The sequence below is a fragment of the Varroa destructor genome, unplaced genomic scaffold (assembly GCF_002443255.2).
Source record: "Varroa destructor unplaced genomic scaffold, Vdes_3.0 BEIS01000007.1, whole genome shotgun sequence".
Classification (NCBI taxonomy): Eukaryota; Metazoa; Arthropoda; class Arachnida; order Mesostigmata; family Varroidae; genus Varroa; species Varroa destructor.
In genome coordinates, this window is record NW_019211460.1 from 28,846,902 (window position 1) to 28,861,540 (window position 14,639).

Below are 14,639 nucleotides of genomic sequence, written 5' to 3' on the forward strand. Positions count from 1 at the left end.
ATATATATATAGGCAATAATAACAGTAATATATATAATATTATTATGTATAATAATAATATACATAGGCAAGTTTACGTCAGACGCAACTTATCGGTGTTACTTTATAACGGATCCCCGTGTAGGTTAGATGGAGTATATCAATTTTCATTTACTGACGTTTGCTGTTTCTAGTCAAAAACCTCATACATACAGGTCAACAACACAAACCCTTTATCAGACTGAGTATATAAAACCATTAAAAATTATTTAAATTATTGCGTCATATAGCTTTTACGAGTCATGTTGAGTTCATGAAACTAATTATAGAAGATTTGTCAGGTGTCTTCAAAGTCATACTAAGCGGTAACGAGCGACATCATATCTATCATAGTTTTTCTGATATCAAGAGACTATATTTGTCACTAGGCTCGTGGAAACCCGGCTTCTTGCAGAGCCTGCAGTGAAACCCATGCACGGCAATGAAATCTCCATACTCCTACTTGAATTTTTGCTCTCAGTTTCTAAGGTTTATCTTGAAGGATTCCGTTGCTAAAGGCTCAATGGACACAGAGTGCAGACGTAGGGCCCCAGGCACCAATGGTGAATCGGCTAGGGAAAAAAAAGAAAGTTCTGAGGCATCTTAATTATACAAGGTTCGTCACTGTAAGATCTTCCTAAATGATGTGTATTATGGACATTGCGATCGAAGCTATTTTAAGGTCGAATAAGCTGGGAGTCGTTACGGAGGCAAGCGATGAGACCAATCCTGCACTTCCGGAGACGCGTGCAATGAATCTTCTGCCATTCGAGGAAAAGAGTAACCCCAAGCACGATAACCGGTTAATATTTGCAAAAGGCGACCTGACGAAATACAGAATGTCAGTTGCCACTGCCCTGCCTTCCTTTTTGAATTTTATCGCCTCCGTCTTGGGCAGATTTACGGTCAGTCCTAAATCTATGATTTATACTTGGAGCTGCACTAAAGCTTGCTGCGTTTAGAACATGCTTGATCCGTATATCACTCAGGATGACCTGGACTGAGTTCCTCAGTTTTTTTATATGATCAGGGAAGTTCTTTACCTAGATGGAGAAGGAGAAAAGTTACGTTGTTCCCAGAAACAAAACAATTGTCTGTGTTAAGAACGAAATTTCAGCCACTTTGTCGTCAATAGTTATTCTGCTTCTTTGTAAAAAAAAACATGAAGGTTGAACACATTCATGGAAATACACACTTGGGGTAGCGTCAATATAGCCTTGTCGTCCCTCGGCCTAATAAAGAGCTGCCTTAAAATCGACGAATATCACGTCCAGGGGGATTTTGCGGCATGGCTAGTGCTCTCTTGACGTCGACCATCAGGATCCTGGATGCTATTCCTGTGAAGCGTTGTCTTCGGAACCTATGTTGCTCCTCTTAGAGTGGCGTGTACGCTTTTTCTAGCTTCCCAGCCTCTTAGTCAACAAGCTGGCAAGTAGCTTATAAAAAAGACTTTTCGGTATTTCCCGCTGTGATGGCGGCGGGAGTGGGTCGTCTTTTCTTTTAACGATTACTGACGGGACAGCATATTTCCACTGGGCTAGAAGTGCATTAGTACGGAAAAACTTAATAAATAGCTCCGTCCAGTAAAGTATGAAATGACGGCGCATTTGGAATGCTTGTTGCAGAACCTGCCGGAAACAATGGCTTTCTTGTTGCATAGGATTCCTTACTGGTTCCCGCTTCGTGAAGTCCTGTTGAAGGATATTGCGCTGTATTATTATCATGTTGCGACAAAAAACGACACAGAGCGTGTTATCTTATTCCGTGACATAAACATTCACTGAAAGTGATTCATGGGAGCCGAGAAGCCGCCAAGCGGCCGTCGTGCGTTATTTAATTGTATGACTGACCTTTTGCTTCGACTATCAAACGGCTTTCTAACCCTTGAAGATATTGTTGATTTTGTGGGAAGTTTATCGCGAGAGGTCGTCTTAAAAACGGAGGGTAAAAGGAAAAGCCCGGACTGTACTACAGCCATAAGCCTGAAAGCAATCTGGGCCCTTTTGTCAAGGCTGTAAGTGCAGTTGAACCACGTCCCATGTTTCCGGGTGTACGAAAAAGGCAGAAGACTAAAGAAGAAGAAAAAGACTAAAGAATTTCAACCAAATACGAATAAGTTTCGTGTTTTAGAAAAGTCGGTATCGAGATAAGATTTAGTGCATCTCCAGTTCATCTGGTCAAAGCGGGCGTTGAAGTCGCCAACAACGACTATATAAAAGACAGAATGAGAAAACAGCGGTTGTAATCTATTGGCAAGTTTCTTCGCCACTACGTACATTGATTGCCAGTCAGCTGGAAACATAAACTGTTACGAAACTTGCTGACTTGCCGTGTAAAGCAATGACGGTATTCTCCACGGGGCACATCGTGAGGTCGCCTACCTTATGATTGTAGAAAACGGAGGCGCCTCCACTAGCGCGGCCTGGTCCACTGGTCTTCAGTGCATAGAACAGAAGAATTACCCAAGTTTCTATTAGCATGAGAATGTCTCTATTGTCCAAGGTTGCCGAAAAGAAAAGCGCCAGAGTTGCAGCCCTTTTAGAGTTCCACTGTATAATTCTTAGTGTCAAAGTGGCTGCGGTAATTCAAGGTAACAAATACTGGAGCTGGTTTTGCAGTTATTAAGCCTGTCAGAACTTTCTTCGCGAAATTACTTTGAAATTACAGGTAGACCCATGAAGTTAGCTAGAAGGACGATCTAGACGAAGACAAAGAAATCACATTGAAAAACGCGACGTTCGCATCGATAAAAATGTATGGTTCGATTCTGAGCGATGTCAATTTTTCTATTAAGAAGGGCGAACTCATCGCGGTTATGAGTTCGGTAAGGCGGGAAAGTCGTTATTGATCTGGCCATTATCGGAAAAATGTATTTAACATCAGAATCCATACACAAAAACTGAATGGTAAGCTGGCTCACAAGTGGCCCACATAATGTGTCCACAATTAGGCAAGTACATCTACAAAGCTGCAGAAATAGTATAATAACTATGTATCCTCGTTTATTATATAACGATGTGAGTTTGTATTGGTCATAATTATATTTACGCTCGTAACCCTTTGATTTGACTTACGTGCTCTTTATGATATTCGCTCTCCTTGACCTTTTCCCGATTGCCAATCCCAGATTGCCTATGTACCTCAGCAGGCATGGATTCTATATAACACAGTCCGAAAAAACGTACTATTTGATCAGCCATTTCGAGGCTCCGCTTATCAGGATGCTGTGCGAAAATGCTGTCTTATGCCCGATCTAAAAACACTGCCTACTGGCAATGGAACGGAAATCGGAGAGAAAGGAATAAATCTCTCGGGAGGCCAGAAACAGCGAGTCTCGTTTGCTAGAGCTGTTTACCATGATGTGAGTCAGGGCCATTGCGTATTCTTGAGTCGAGTTATTTTGGCTGATTTAATAAAAATGCTTCTAACGATTTTTGGAAGACAAGATAACAACAAAGAGTTGAATTGAATCTTAAAAAACGAATCTTGGCTATCTATTCAGCTTAAAAAAGCTAATAACGTTCTTAGGCTCTTGGCGTCTGGCTTAAGTAAATACTTTTAAAGCATATTCTTCATACGTATCGCTGCAATACCAAACATTAATCAATTCGCCTATATCGCAGGCAAAGCCATCTCAACTACTCGTTGACGCGTAAATACTAGTAAAATATTTGTCTTATTAAAAATCTACTAGTACGCACCTCAGTTGTTCAGCTTGGTTTATATTGACTTCGTTCTTGCTTGTTACTTTTATAGGCCGACATTTACCTTCTGGATGATCCATTAAGTGCTGTCAATGTACATGTCGCTCAGTCACTGTTTAATGACATCATCAGCCCGAAGGGGCTACTACGAAACAAGACACGTCTTCTCGTCACGCATACGATAGCAGTCTTGCCGAAAGTTGATAGGATTATTGTCCTAGAGGAGGGCCATGTTACCCACTAAGGGACGTACCCAAAAATTATGAAGGGTGACGATAAAGCATTGCTTGTGTAAGTAATTGTTGCAGAATTTACATAGCAATGTACTGAAGTAACGTACAAATAAGATTCCGCTTAAAATAGGAAAAGAGAGACACTTGACTGACATTTTGTAGGTGGCTCGACAAGTTCGAGCAAATATAAGATCTTAGAATCAAGGTAGAAATGGGTACCGAACGTATTTAGCAGTTGGTCTTCTAGAAAACGTTCACCTGGGCTTTTAATTAAACTGAATACATTGTTTTACATAAGTAATTGAAAGGGGGGCAAATCATTTTATACTGATCTTAGGGTGATCAAGGAATCATAAGTGCGACGTAAGGGGAAGAGTCAGTAAGCAGTATAGTATAACAAGGGTGTACCAATAAACTGTAGGTAATATAATGAAATTTAACATCAATTTGTTCTGAATTACCCATAGGCGGAAGTGAACCATTTCAGTCTCGAGTATCAATTCGACAGGAAGTGACAACCGGTAACACTCGGACGTACCGTCAGGTGACGAAACGAGTGTTGATTTTGAAATAAATAGAGTTGACATACCGAATAGCTCGCATCGCAGATTTAGATTTCTAAGTAATATCTATAAAGTTTTGACACATTTATTGTATGTAAGATATCACTACTGGGAATCAGTTTGAATTGGAAATAGTTGAATTGAGTTATGTTTACCTATGTGATACAACATTGCCATCCACAAAGCGAGACGCCTGGGAAGCCCGAATTGCGAACCTTTGTACCGGAAATAATTTAATAAAACTATTTAATATTTATTATAAAATGTAATTAAACACAACAATAGTATTTACCGCAAAGTGATAACAAAGAAATCGTTCTCCTACTTCTTTTGTTTACCCGATATAGGCTGTATCACAGATGAGGAGGAGATATAAGTAGGCAAAGTCCGGTGGGCCATCCTGTCGATTTCCTTTGGAAATTCGGCATTTTTGGCATCTTCTTTGTTCTTGCCGGTTACATCACATTCAGAGTAAGTACACAGATTAAAGGTGGCTTCGGTACTCGATTTCAGTACCTCATAAATTCGGTTCCTTTGTAAACTATTAGTATTTGCTGTTCTGCTGCGTTAACTGTTGTGATCGCGCTTCAAACGGCTGACGCGTTGTCACTTCGGTACATTACACTTTGGGCGGCCGAGATGCATAAAAATCGTACAAGCAATGAAGACATGTGGAAACATATAGAAGTATACTTCGCATATGGAGGCGTACAAGCCATCTCGATCCTTGTAGGATTGACAACTCTTTCACTTGGATGCATCTGGACATCAAGCGCACTACACAATAAGATGCTTCTCTCCATACTAAGGACTCCGATGAACTTCTTTCACTCAACGCCCATCGCCAGAATTCTCAACAGGTAATAATAATATTGTGATGAAATCGTTCCTAAACGTGACAACATATTTTATTGATCAGTGTCTCTTAATACGCAATTTCACGAAAATAAACGACCAATTGTAATTTTTCTGGTTATTAGTTCATCACTACAGTCCCTACCCGCGTGTAACCCAAATTTATCCTTACTATTATTTTGTGCTTGGCATCATCATCCAGGTTTAACAAAGACGTTCACAAACTTGACCTAAATCTGTACTCAACAGCGGATGGACACCTAGAGACGACTGTAGGTCTGCCAGTTCTGCTGACAATGGTTTGCGTTAAAATACCAATTTTTCTCTGTATTCTAGCGCCATTACTCGTACTTTTCCTAATGATTCAGGTAAGTTAAATGTTTAGCTAGCTTGGAATGGAAGGTATTAAACCCTTCTCAGCCATAGCTGCTACCTCCCTTTAGGTTCTGTACTATTTGTAAGAATTATAAATGGAGTTAGCCGTTACTGTCATTTGTATTTTATCAAAAAAATTAGTGAGATAAAGTAGCAGAAATAAAAGTGACATATATTCAAAACAGAACTACATAAAGCTTTGGAGATGGCCTACTAAGCATACAGAGGAATCAAATTCCGATTTTATTATCCAATGTAATTGATTTTATTAAGCATTATTCACTCGTGCTTACAGCAATTCTACATGGCATTTTCCCGTCAAGTGAAACGCTTAAACGCCATTACTAAATCGCCCGTGTTGAACTCGTTCAGTATTCGAGCATATTCGATGGAAGGTAGTTTAACAGCGCGAAACATGCAGTTCTCGACAACAGTCAAAACAGTGTTTTACAAGTATAATACCTACAGGTAAAAATCCAGATTTCTCTTGTACCTTTACGTACGTCTTTGTTTACGTAAACTCTTATACTTGAATGCTTCAGGTATATATATATATATATATATATATATATATATATATATAATCTCAGATGCATGTCTAACAGGAATTCGACAATATAATTGTAGAACTATTATATTATATGCGTACGTGCTCTAAACTTATTGTTTTTGAACTGGCCGAAATAAGATCTGATGAGCTATTCGAAGCAGAGCGGCACGGTCTATTGGTAAAAGTTACCTTTTACTATTGGTGACGTTGCAGATGGTTAGCTATCCGACTGAACATAATTAGACAGTTAATGGACACAGCTGTGTGTTGCATCTTATGTTTATTTTTCGGTGAAAGCTGAAGTCGGTGCATTAATTCTAAGCTACGCTCTCGAGGCTAGTAGGCTCAGGGTAACAAGACTGGGCGCTCAAGTTGAAAACTCGTTGGTATCTGCCAAACGTGTCCTGGAATACGGCAAAACAAAATCTGAAACCGACTGGGTTGTAAAACAGGAACAGGTAATACAGGTTTCATTGTTGTAGAATTATAATATAATTTTCTTGACCACATGATCTAAAAATAACCTATTTAATAGTAAGGGGATGGCTCAAATATATACTATATTAAAAAAAAAAATAGGTGTTTTGGCCTTATTTTATTTGATAAACAATTCCCGTGTATCATGTATAAAGATAGCTGCATGTCTGGCATATTAGCCTACACTAGTGTTTGAAATTTACCCATACGAGCCACAGCATCGGTCACTTCCAAAGGGAAACCAAATAGAAAATGTTTTTCGCTATTTCCTAGGTGGATCCATCATAGCCGTCCCGAGGAGAAGTTCGTTTCGAAAACTACTCGACCCGAGACCGCGAGTATCTAGCCCCCGTGCCACGGGGCATCAATCTGGAGATAAATGCGGGACAGCGCATTGCCATTGTAGGTCGAACAGGTGCTGGTAAAAGCTCACTTACACTCGCCTTGCTAAGAATCATGTGGGCAACTGAGGGCCGAATCTGCATTGATGGAGTTGACATCGCCAAGTATGTCATATTATTTCCTGATTATATTCTTTTCTTTTTACTTATTATAAAGGTACTACTGTGTATTTGTATATCATCGCAGAATCAGCAGAAGTGATAGGCAGTTTCTGTCGCATTTACTTGAAAAAAATTAATATATACATATATATATATATAAATAAATATAATTAGGAGGCGTCAATTTAATAAATATGCATCCATGGAATACGTCAGTCAGTTAGGTCGATTATGTCTGTATATAAACGAACATTAAAGTCGTATAAGACGCCGAAGTGTGGAAGGTAATCACATTAGACACGCTCTTTTAGATTAGGTCTACATACGTTGCGTTTCCGAGTAGCTGTGATACCTCAAGACCCAGTTCTCTTCAAAGGTCCGCTTAGAGATAACGTAGCTCCCGAAAATAAATACAGTGACGAGCAGATCTGGACAGCGCTAGAGAAAGCAAATCTTAAAACTAAAATAGTTTCGTGGCTGATGTAGGTTGATACTATGCATACTCGATACCTATGCAATTTCATAGTTTGCGCAGAGGGTACTTAATAATACTCAAGCTAATGATAAGGCTTCGGTCTAATAAATGTGCACGACTGAATGGACCGTCCATGATATTTAAAGCTGCTGCTTTTTATTGCAGCAAAATTGCGTAAGGCAAATACCTACCTTCAACATCGCCAAACAATTCGAAGTCCACCTGCACTATGGGCTCGTGCTGAACAAGTGCCCTAGTAAGACAAACAGATTGATAATATTCAAATATCAATAAAAAAAAAACTCTTTCCTTGATTTGACCTCTTCTTATTCGGCCTTATTTACATTGTAAGCAAGTCCATTTCAAAATTATAGATATAATTGTATATTTTTAGCCTTCTTGCTTTTCACCATTTTACGTGCTCATATAGATTTTAGTTCCAATGCTGTGTCGAACGTTTAAATACTTTTTAAAGACGCACTGAATCTTTCCTTGCAGCACTATTCCTAAATGGGGCATACAGCTTATAGATGTTTTGAGTTTTACGCCCGGCGCCTAAGCCGTTCGGTGTTCAACTAGACGGCTGGCTTCCAGCGTGAATCGAAATGAAAGAAGCGAATTCGACCTTAGGCCATCACGTGTCCCAAATCTGGGTAGGCAAACAAATGTCCTAGCTAGCATCTACTAGCGTCACTGCTAGCAGCGATTACACATCGTATCATCGGAATGTAAAAAAATAATGTTGATTTACATTTTCTTCCAATGTGAGCGTTATTAGATATTGGCAATGCTTTTAGCACACAGGAAACCCCCTAGCCAGTCCTCTTGCTGTCTCACCTATTATTTTCGTAGGGATTATACAACAACCCGTAGCGCAGGAGATGCCGAGCACGTGGAACATATACTGGGATCGGCATTCTGTAGAGAGAACAGAAATTCGCCGTGAGAAATACGGAAATAATAAAGTTATTGCTCAACTATGTGTCCATCTGTATACTTCAGTATTTGTATCTTATCCATGGCCAACATGCTTCGACAGTGTTGTCCTCGTAGTAACCCTGACTTGAATGCATTTCCTTGCCAGGTCACTATACAGCCAGAGAACAAGATAAATCGACAGGTTTTGTTAACAAAAAAATAAAAATATACTTTGTGGTTCGGCGACACAAGATTAACGAGTAGTACTAACAGCAGTATTCAGATAAGACTAACCTCTGGCTTTGTTATACTTGGGTGCGTCTGTCTAGAGAGCAAGTGAACATCAAACATTCCTCTTTCTAGATCGCCTTTAACACAACAGATGCAATGATCAGCATGGGCCGGACCATTACCGGCAATTAAAGTGTGTTAAACAAGCAGCAGCATTACCACTGCCACCACTACCACTTGTTACTAAAAGTCACAAAAAAAAATAACGCGCAAACACCTGAGGGCGGGTCACTAAAAATCTGAGTTAGAATAGCGCTGGTCCCAAGACTATAGCGATCGCGGCTTTGGCCCGTAGTCCTTCTTAACTGAAGTTTTGATAACGCTTTCGAAATTTATACCGTCTAACATATGATATAAATTGAAAAAAGCCAAGCTTGGCACAACCTGGGTCAATGAACGGACGGACTTTGCGCCGACACTGGGTAGTTCACATAACTTGCGAATCCTACCGCGAATGTTCCAACAGTAAAGTAATCGCTTACTTCAGTCTTAAGATCCATTAGTTAAGTAAGAATTTTTGGCAAGTAAGAAACTTGCAGGATTTCATGCACATTTTCAAAAAAACTTCGAGACTCCCTAATTAAAATTCAATATGCAGTGTGCTATAATATATAACATGCCTGTTTGTGCAAGCTGGTTCGCCTCGGAATTAGGAATATACTCGAAGCTGTTTAGAAAAGCAAGCTACACTTTCTGGCTTGGCTCGTAAAAAATTGAGTCCATCCTGGAAATTAATTTATTAAAAAACGAGTACTATTGTATCCAAATAGAGGTAATAGCTGATGAACTAAGTGGCAGATATATTCAATAGAAAACTAGGGTACAGATGAAGCTGTTTTAAAAAAAAAAGTCGAAAGTCATGATTGATCTCATAGATTAGAATTGACCCTCAGTTTCTATTCTAGGTCATATCAAAACAGAGAATAGTGCATTAGCATTATAAGCAAAGTTAACAAATGTTAGTTTCTGATCTATGCCGTAATAACTGCGGAGACTAAATGACAATGCCATATGTTGACTGAAGTTATTTAAAAGTACACAGTTAGTTGTTAGTAGCACAGGTAGTTAATTGATAGTATGTAATATGAATTCGTATAACCGTCACTTGTATTCATATGGTTACGTTATGATCCTCAAATGGTTCCCCAAAAACTTCAAAACTGGAAATATTGCACATTCAAAAAAAATGTTCGCTGCATATATATCACCAACACTTACAAGTTATGAACGGATATCGATTTATGACATATTTCTAAAAGCTGGTTTTGTTGTTTGGATCATTAATATCTAGATCAAACAAAATCAACTACGGTAAGGAAGTAACTGACATTTAGGATTCGAGTGGAAATCAATACAGTCTATTCTTATTCAAGCAAAATGTAAAATAGATTAGTAATGTTTGGTGATTGTTATTCTATTTTTTTTTTATTTAATAAGGAATTTAATGTATCAATTTATAAGGCACTGGAGACATTTAGTGGTGTTATAGATGTTACAGTTGGTTGTTTCAGCGTTGGTATTAATGGATGTTCGAGGTACATTTCAATTTCCCTTAACTGACGCAAAATTACTTAAGAAGCCACAGAAAAAAGTCATCATGGTAGGCCCTCGAACAGGCGTCGCTTCACCTCGCACGTTTATTCTCTATTTTGTAGTTAATTCGCTGAGTATGTATTCACAAATATACTTTTACATATATAGATGTACATTTGTAGTTGTATAAATATAAAGAATACAGTTTGAGTAAAACCTAGGTTGCCTAGGACAGAAGCAAATGTGAAATCCGTCTATGTGTGCTCTCAGTAAAAGGTTATAGGTATCAGGAAAATACACATGGAAGCTATTAATCATGGTATATTCTTTTGTATGAGACATGCATTAGCACAACTATTCTTATACTGTATAAACTGGAGTACGCAACGTGTATCAAAAGTGCCAAATTAAGCAAATGTGTTTTGCTCGTGCTCTTGGAAATCGTTGAAAATTCTTAAGTTTTTTAGAATGCGGCTTGTAAAATATCTATGGTAAAATCCTCGACTGGTCACTACATAGGCGGCTGTATAGACCAAAGTAAAAGCACGTAAGAAATAAATCGCTTTGAAAAGGTATTATAACTGGCAACAGAGAGGTTAAAGGGTACTCCCAAATGCGTCTCGACTTGAGACCAAACTAGGCATAGCCGAGATCTCTGCATTCGATCCGAACGCTATCTCCGCACCAACACACGAGCATCGAGTAGCGTTAATCTATCGCGCTATATCACCGCCGCATAGGACATGCCACGTGTCTCAAATAATATTGTATCGGAGAAACAAAAGAAAATACACAGAAACCGAGCTGAAAACCGCGAAATCAACAGAAAATTGACATGGGACGGGTGTAATATGCCTTGAGGGGCAATGAGAAACTCCTCTAGAAAGGGTGAGAATGTTGAGCATTTTCCACTTCCGGTATCCAGTCAAAGGAATTCATGGATTTGAAATACATACAGTCTACGCATAGGGATCATTCCCACACAGGGGCCCCACGGCGAAGAACTGGAAAAAAGTTACGGATGGGTCACCCAGTGGCGCATAAAGGGACGGATGTCTCCTCAGCTGGCTTTGTTGTTTAAACGAAGGAACTCAAAAATTAACAGGGGAGAGTTCTGGTGACTTTGAGACGAGGCAGAAAGAGGAACACCTCCAACAGTTTACACAAGAGAGAAACAGAAACCTATAAAAAAAAATCTTTCGAGTCCGCAATGAGCTAGACAGTCTTACCTCCAAAAACTTGAGGTTGTGGGGGGAGAGAGGTGCTTAGGCTCCGTCTAATGTTTTTTGTCAGATCATTATAGAAAGAAGGGACAAAACCACGGATGATATAAGGGAAAAATATTATGCTACAGATATGACAGAGATCTAAAGCAAGAGAACTTAGTCGAAGCCAGATAGGTTGATATCGAAGATGGCGTTATCAATTTTCAAAACACTGGTTATTTTCGACACTTGCCTTCCAAAGAGTGGCCAGAGAAATTCTTTAAACGGACAAAGCGTACCCAAAAGGGCTCTCTTCCGACGAGAACGATCCGAGCTTTGATGATTACCCGAGACTCGGAAAGGGGCGAGACCATCATAGAACTGTCGACCAGCCAATTTCACGCCTGCAGACGTTAGAGCTAATGATGGAGACCCCAGGAGTAAGCAAGGACTACCTGGACGATGATCTAGTGACAGTCTACTTTAGAACATGCGACTACTTACATGCAAAAAGATTAGGCAGTATTAAATGCCTTTAAAAAATACATTTCGTTGCCCAAGTGCTATTAAAAAAATCGGACATGTAGCAAAAAAATGCAAAGAAGAAAAGCTACGCGTATCACCCAGACAGTCACCCCGTAAACTTTATGGTATATCCGATGCAACCGAAAGATGAAGATTTACGGAAAAGGGGAAGGCAGTTCCTTAGGCGCTCAATTAAAGCAACGGAGAACTCACAATGATAGACTTGCAACAGTTGCTGAACGCAACAGCAGACGTAGAAAACAGAACAATGAGGTCATTATTGATGAGAATGGTTGTAAAACGACAGGACACCATTCAGTATGATCAGGGTACTACTATTTAAAAACCTCAATTGCTGCAAGATTTGGTTCGTGAGGTCACACGACGCTTATAAAAATATTAGAGCATATTTGTAGTGATTGATTCTGTTTTTGTTGAGGTAAATTCAGCTGTTATTTTCCCATTTAAAAGGCACCTAACATGTTCATCATTTTAATAAGTTTCGTTGGGGCAACTTAGGCAGACAAAATAGTCTCAACGTGCTTCACCCACCGCCTACGGATTATGCTTTGTTGTGCAGCTTCCCGCAAACTCTCGCATTTCTTTTTCTATGTTGTGTTACGTTATAATAAAATCACGTCAGTCTGGTGTACTCTTTCGTCCATATTCTAAGCGCTTCGCGATCTCAGATAGCTACCTGCCACTTGAGGCAACGTTGAATAAAAAAAGTTCATCGAAAACTTTTCATGCTTTATTTGCGAATAACTTGTCATAGCAGACACCTTGTCTTACCTAATAAGAACTTCGAGGAAGGTTGATGTTCCGCGCTCCAACGCTAAAAGGAAACCTTAAACACATATAAACATATTTTAAAAGTAAATTTTCACATACGTTTACAAAGGGAACGATTTCTATGTTTAGCACTACGTATATAAAATTGAGTTGCTCTTCATTGTCGTCAATGAACGCATGAGTATCTCACAATTCCATTCGCTAATTTAACTTAGCCACCGCTCCCCGTTTATACAGCACCATATTGGCGCTCTCTCAGGGACAGTACAACGTCCGTCAAGGCGATAATGAGGTTAAACGAAAAACCTGGACATAAAGAGTTGATATATCATTAATAGCTTTCACGGTCGACTAATATCGGTACATTAGTGCTCGCTTTGGTATGATTTGCGCTAAAGGCCAAAGAAATTTTTTGTATAAACAGTTCATCGATTTCTTATCCTTTTTGGCATGGTAGTAGCGGCGACCGTGACCGCATGCAGAGTACCGCTCAATCGCATGAAACGACTTTGGCTGTGACTATAGCAACAGGACGCGGGTAATGGCGGCCGTAACCATAGCAAAAAGAACACGCCTTACACAACTCTTCGTCTACAAGGTACGCAGGCATCGTAGGTCAATAGCTTACTATCGCACTAGATCGGATAGCCAACAATCGATGAAAAGAAACGTGGCATAGATTACTTCACATTAGGGGCTGACACTTGCAATGTGAGCCTGCTCTTTGCAGGTTCTCCCAGGGAACTGAAATAGGCCAGTTGTGGGGTGGGTTTCATCCCGGATGGCCTCGGTGGTGATACCGCACGGCTGAAATTTAAGAAAATTCAGTCTACAGGGAGTAGCGCCTGAGACTAAGTAGCGGGTTAAACACTTCTATTAATTACGGATTTTTAGACCATTGCAATGTACAATGATTCGTATTAAAATACATTGTTGTATTGCACTATCTGTTTCCCCGAGCCCCTTCACAGCTAATAGTTAAATTTTGCTAAACGCTCTCATTTCTTAAAAGTCTATCTCTGACCTCGAATTTCAATCTAACATATTTTTATCCTCACCACATGTCCCTTCACCCACGTAACGTACATGTTGCCTTTGTCTCTGATCCTCCAATACGACTTTTTCCGTACGTGATTATCGTACGTATAACTTTTTGTTATAACCCCCAAGCGAGTGTATAAGCCACCAATCCCTAAATACTTCAGGTTTCAAGTGAATGTGCAAGTGAATGAAAACTTCAAATATTCGTAGCAAATACTTTTACTAAATGTCGTAAACGCAGAGCCATACCGGAGATACTGCGCGTGTCAACAAAAGTATAATTTTGGCTAGTGCATCCTCTTCTTCGTTGAAAACAAGGAATTTGCTCGCCATTTCGCGCCGCGTACATATTCACTTCGATGGATTAAACCCCAGCCTTTCTCCTTCTCTAATAAACGGATAAATCAAGGGAGAGGGCAACCTATCCTGTTTGTTTGTACACAGCTTCGTGAACCGGGTTCTTCTCTCTCGCAATCTCCTAGCACCGAAACTCAACAGCGCCCTCTATTCAAGCCTGCTGCTGTTTGTTTATAACTCGAAGCACCGCGTACCTCTCCCTTTTCCTCATGTCGTTCGCCGCA

The 14,639-nt window shown here is 39.7% G+C and overlaps 2 protein-coding genes across 7 annotated transcripts; one reads left to right on the top strand and one right to left on the bottom strand.

Annotated features, from left to right (window-relative positions):
• The first annotated feature begins 78 nt into the window (after positions 1 to 78).
• On the top strand, positions 79 to 8,067 carry LOC111255026 (ATP-binding cassette sub-family C member 2-like). 6 transcript variants are annotated; one of them, XM_086974584.1, is made up of 10 exons: positions 79 to 3,379; positions 3,775 to 4,013; positions 4,423 to 4,499; positions 4,866 to 4,989; positions 5,067 to 5,378; positions 5,576 to 5,741; positions 6,044 to 6,216; positions 6,512 to 6,756; positions 7,049 to 7,281; positions 7,919 to 8,067. In XM_086974584.1, exons 5-8 carry the CDS (start codon positions 5,158 to 5,160, stop codon positions 6,597 to 6,599), a joined length of 648 nt encoding a protein of 215 aa, XP_086830710.1. In that variant the 5' UTR covers positions 79 to 3,379; positions 3,775 to 4,013; positions 4,423 to 4,499; positions 4,866 to 4,989; positions 5,067 to 5,157; the 3' UTR covers positions 6,600 to 6,756; positions 7,049 to 7,281; positions 7,919 to 8,067. The 6 variants fall into 6 exon arrangements, with proteins under 6 accessions (XP_086830710.1, XP_086830709.1, XP_086830713.1 ...); XM_086974587.1 differs by having other exon boundaries at positions 80 to 3,379; positions 4,866 to 5,378; positions 6,559 to 6,756; XM_086974588.1 differs by having other exon boundaries at positions 82 to 3,379; positions 4,866 to 5,378; positions 6,596 to 6,756.
• LOC111255025 (uncharacterized) lies at positions 5,947 to 14,462 on the bottom strand. The gene is made up of 5 exons (XM_086974592.1): positions 14,308 to 14,462; positions 13,018 to 13,072; positions 8,591 to 8,671; positions 7,945 to 8,006; positions 5,947 to 6,702 (listed from the first exon to the last, which is right to left on the bottom strand). Exons 1-5 carry the CDS (start codon positions 14,405 to 14,407, stop codon positions 6,644 to 6,646), a joined length of 357 nt encoding a protein of 118 aa, XP_086830718.1. The 5' UTR covers positions 14,408 to 14,462; the 3' UTR covers positions 5,947 to 6,643.
• Between the last annotated feature and the right edge of the window lie 177 nt (positions 14,463 to 14,639).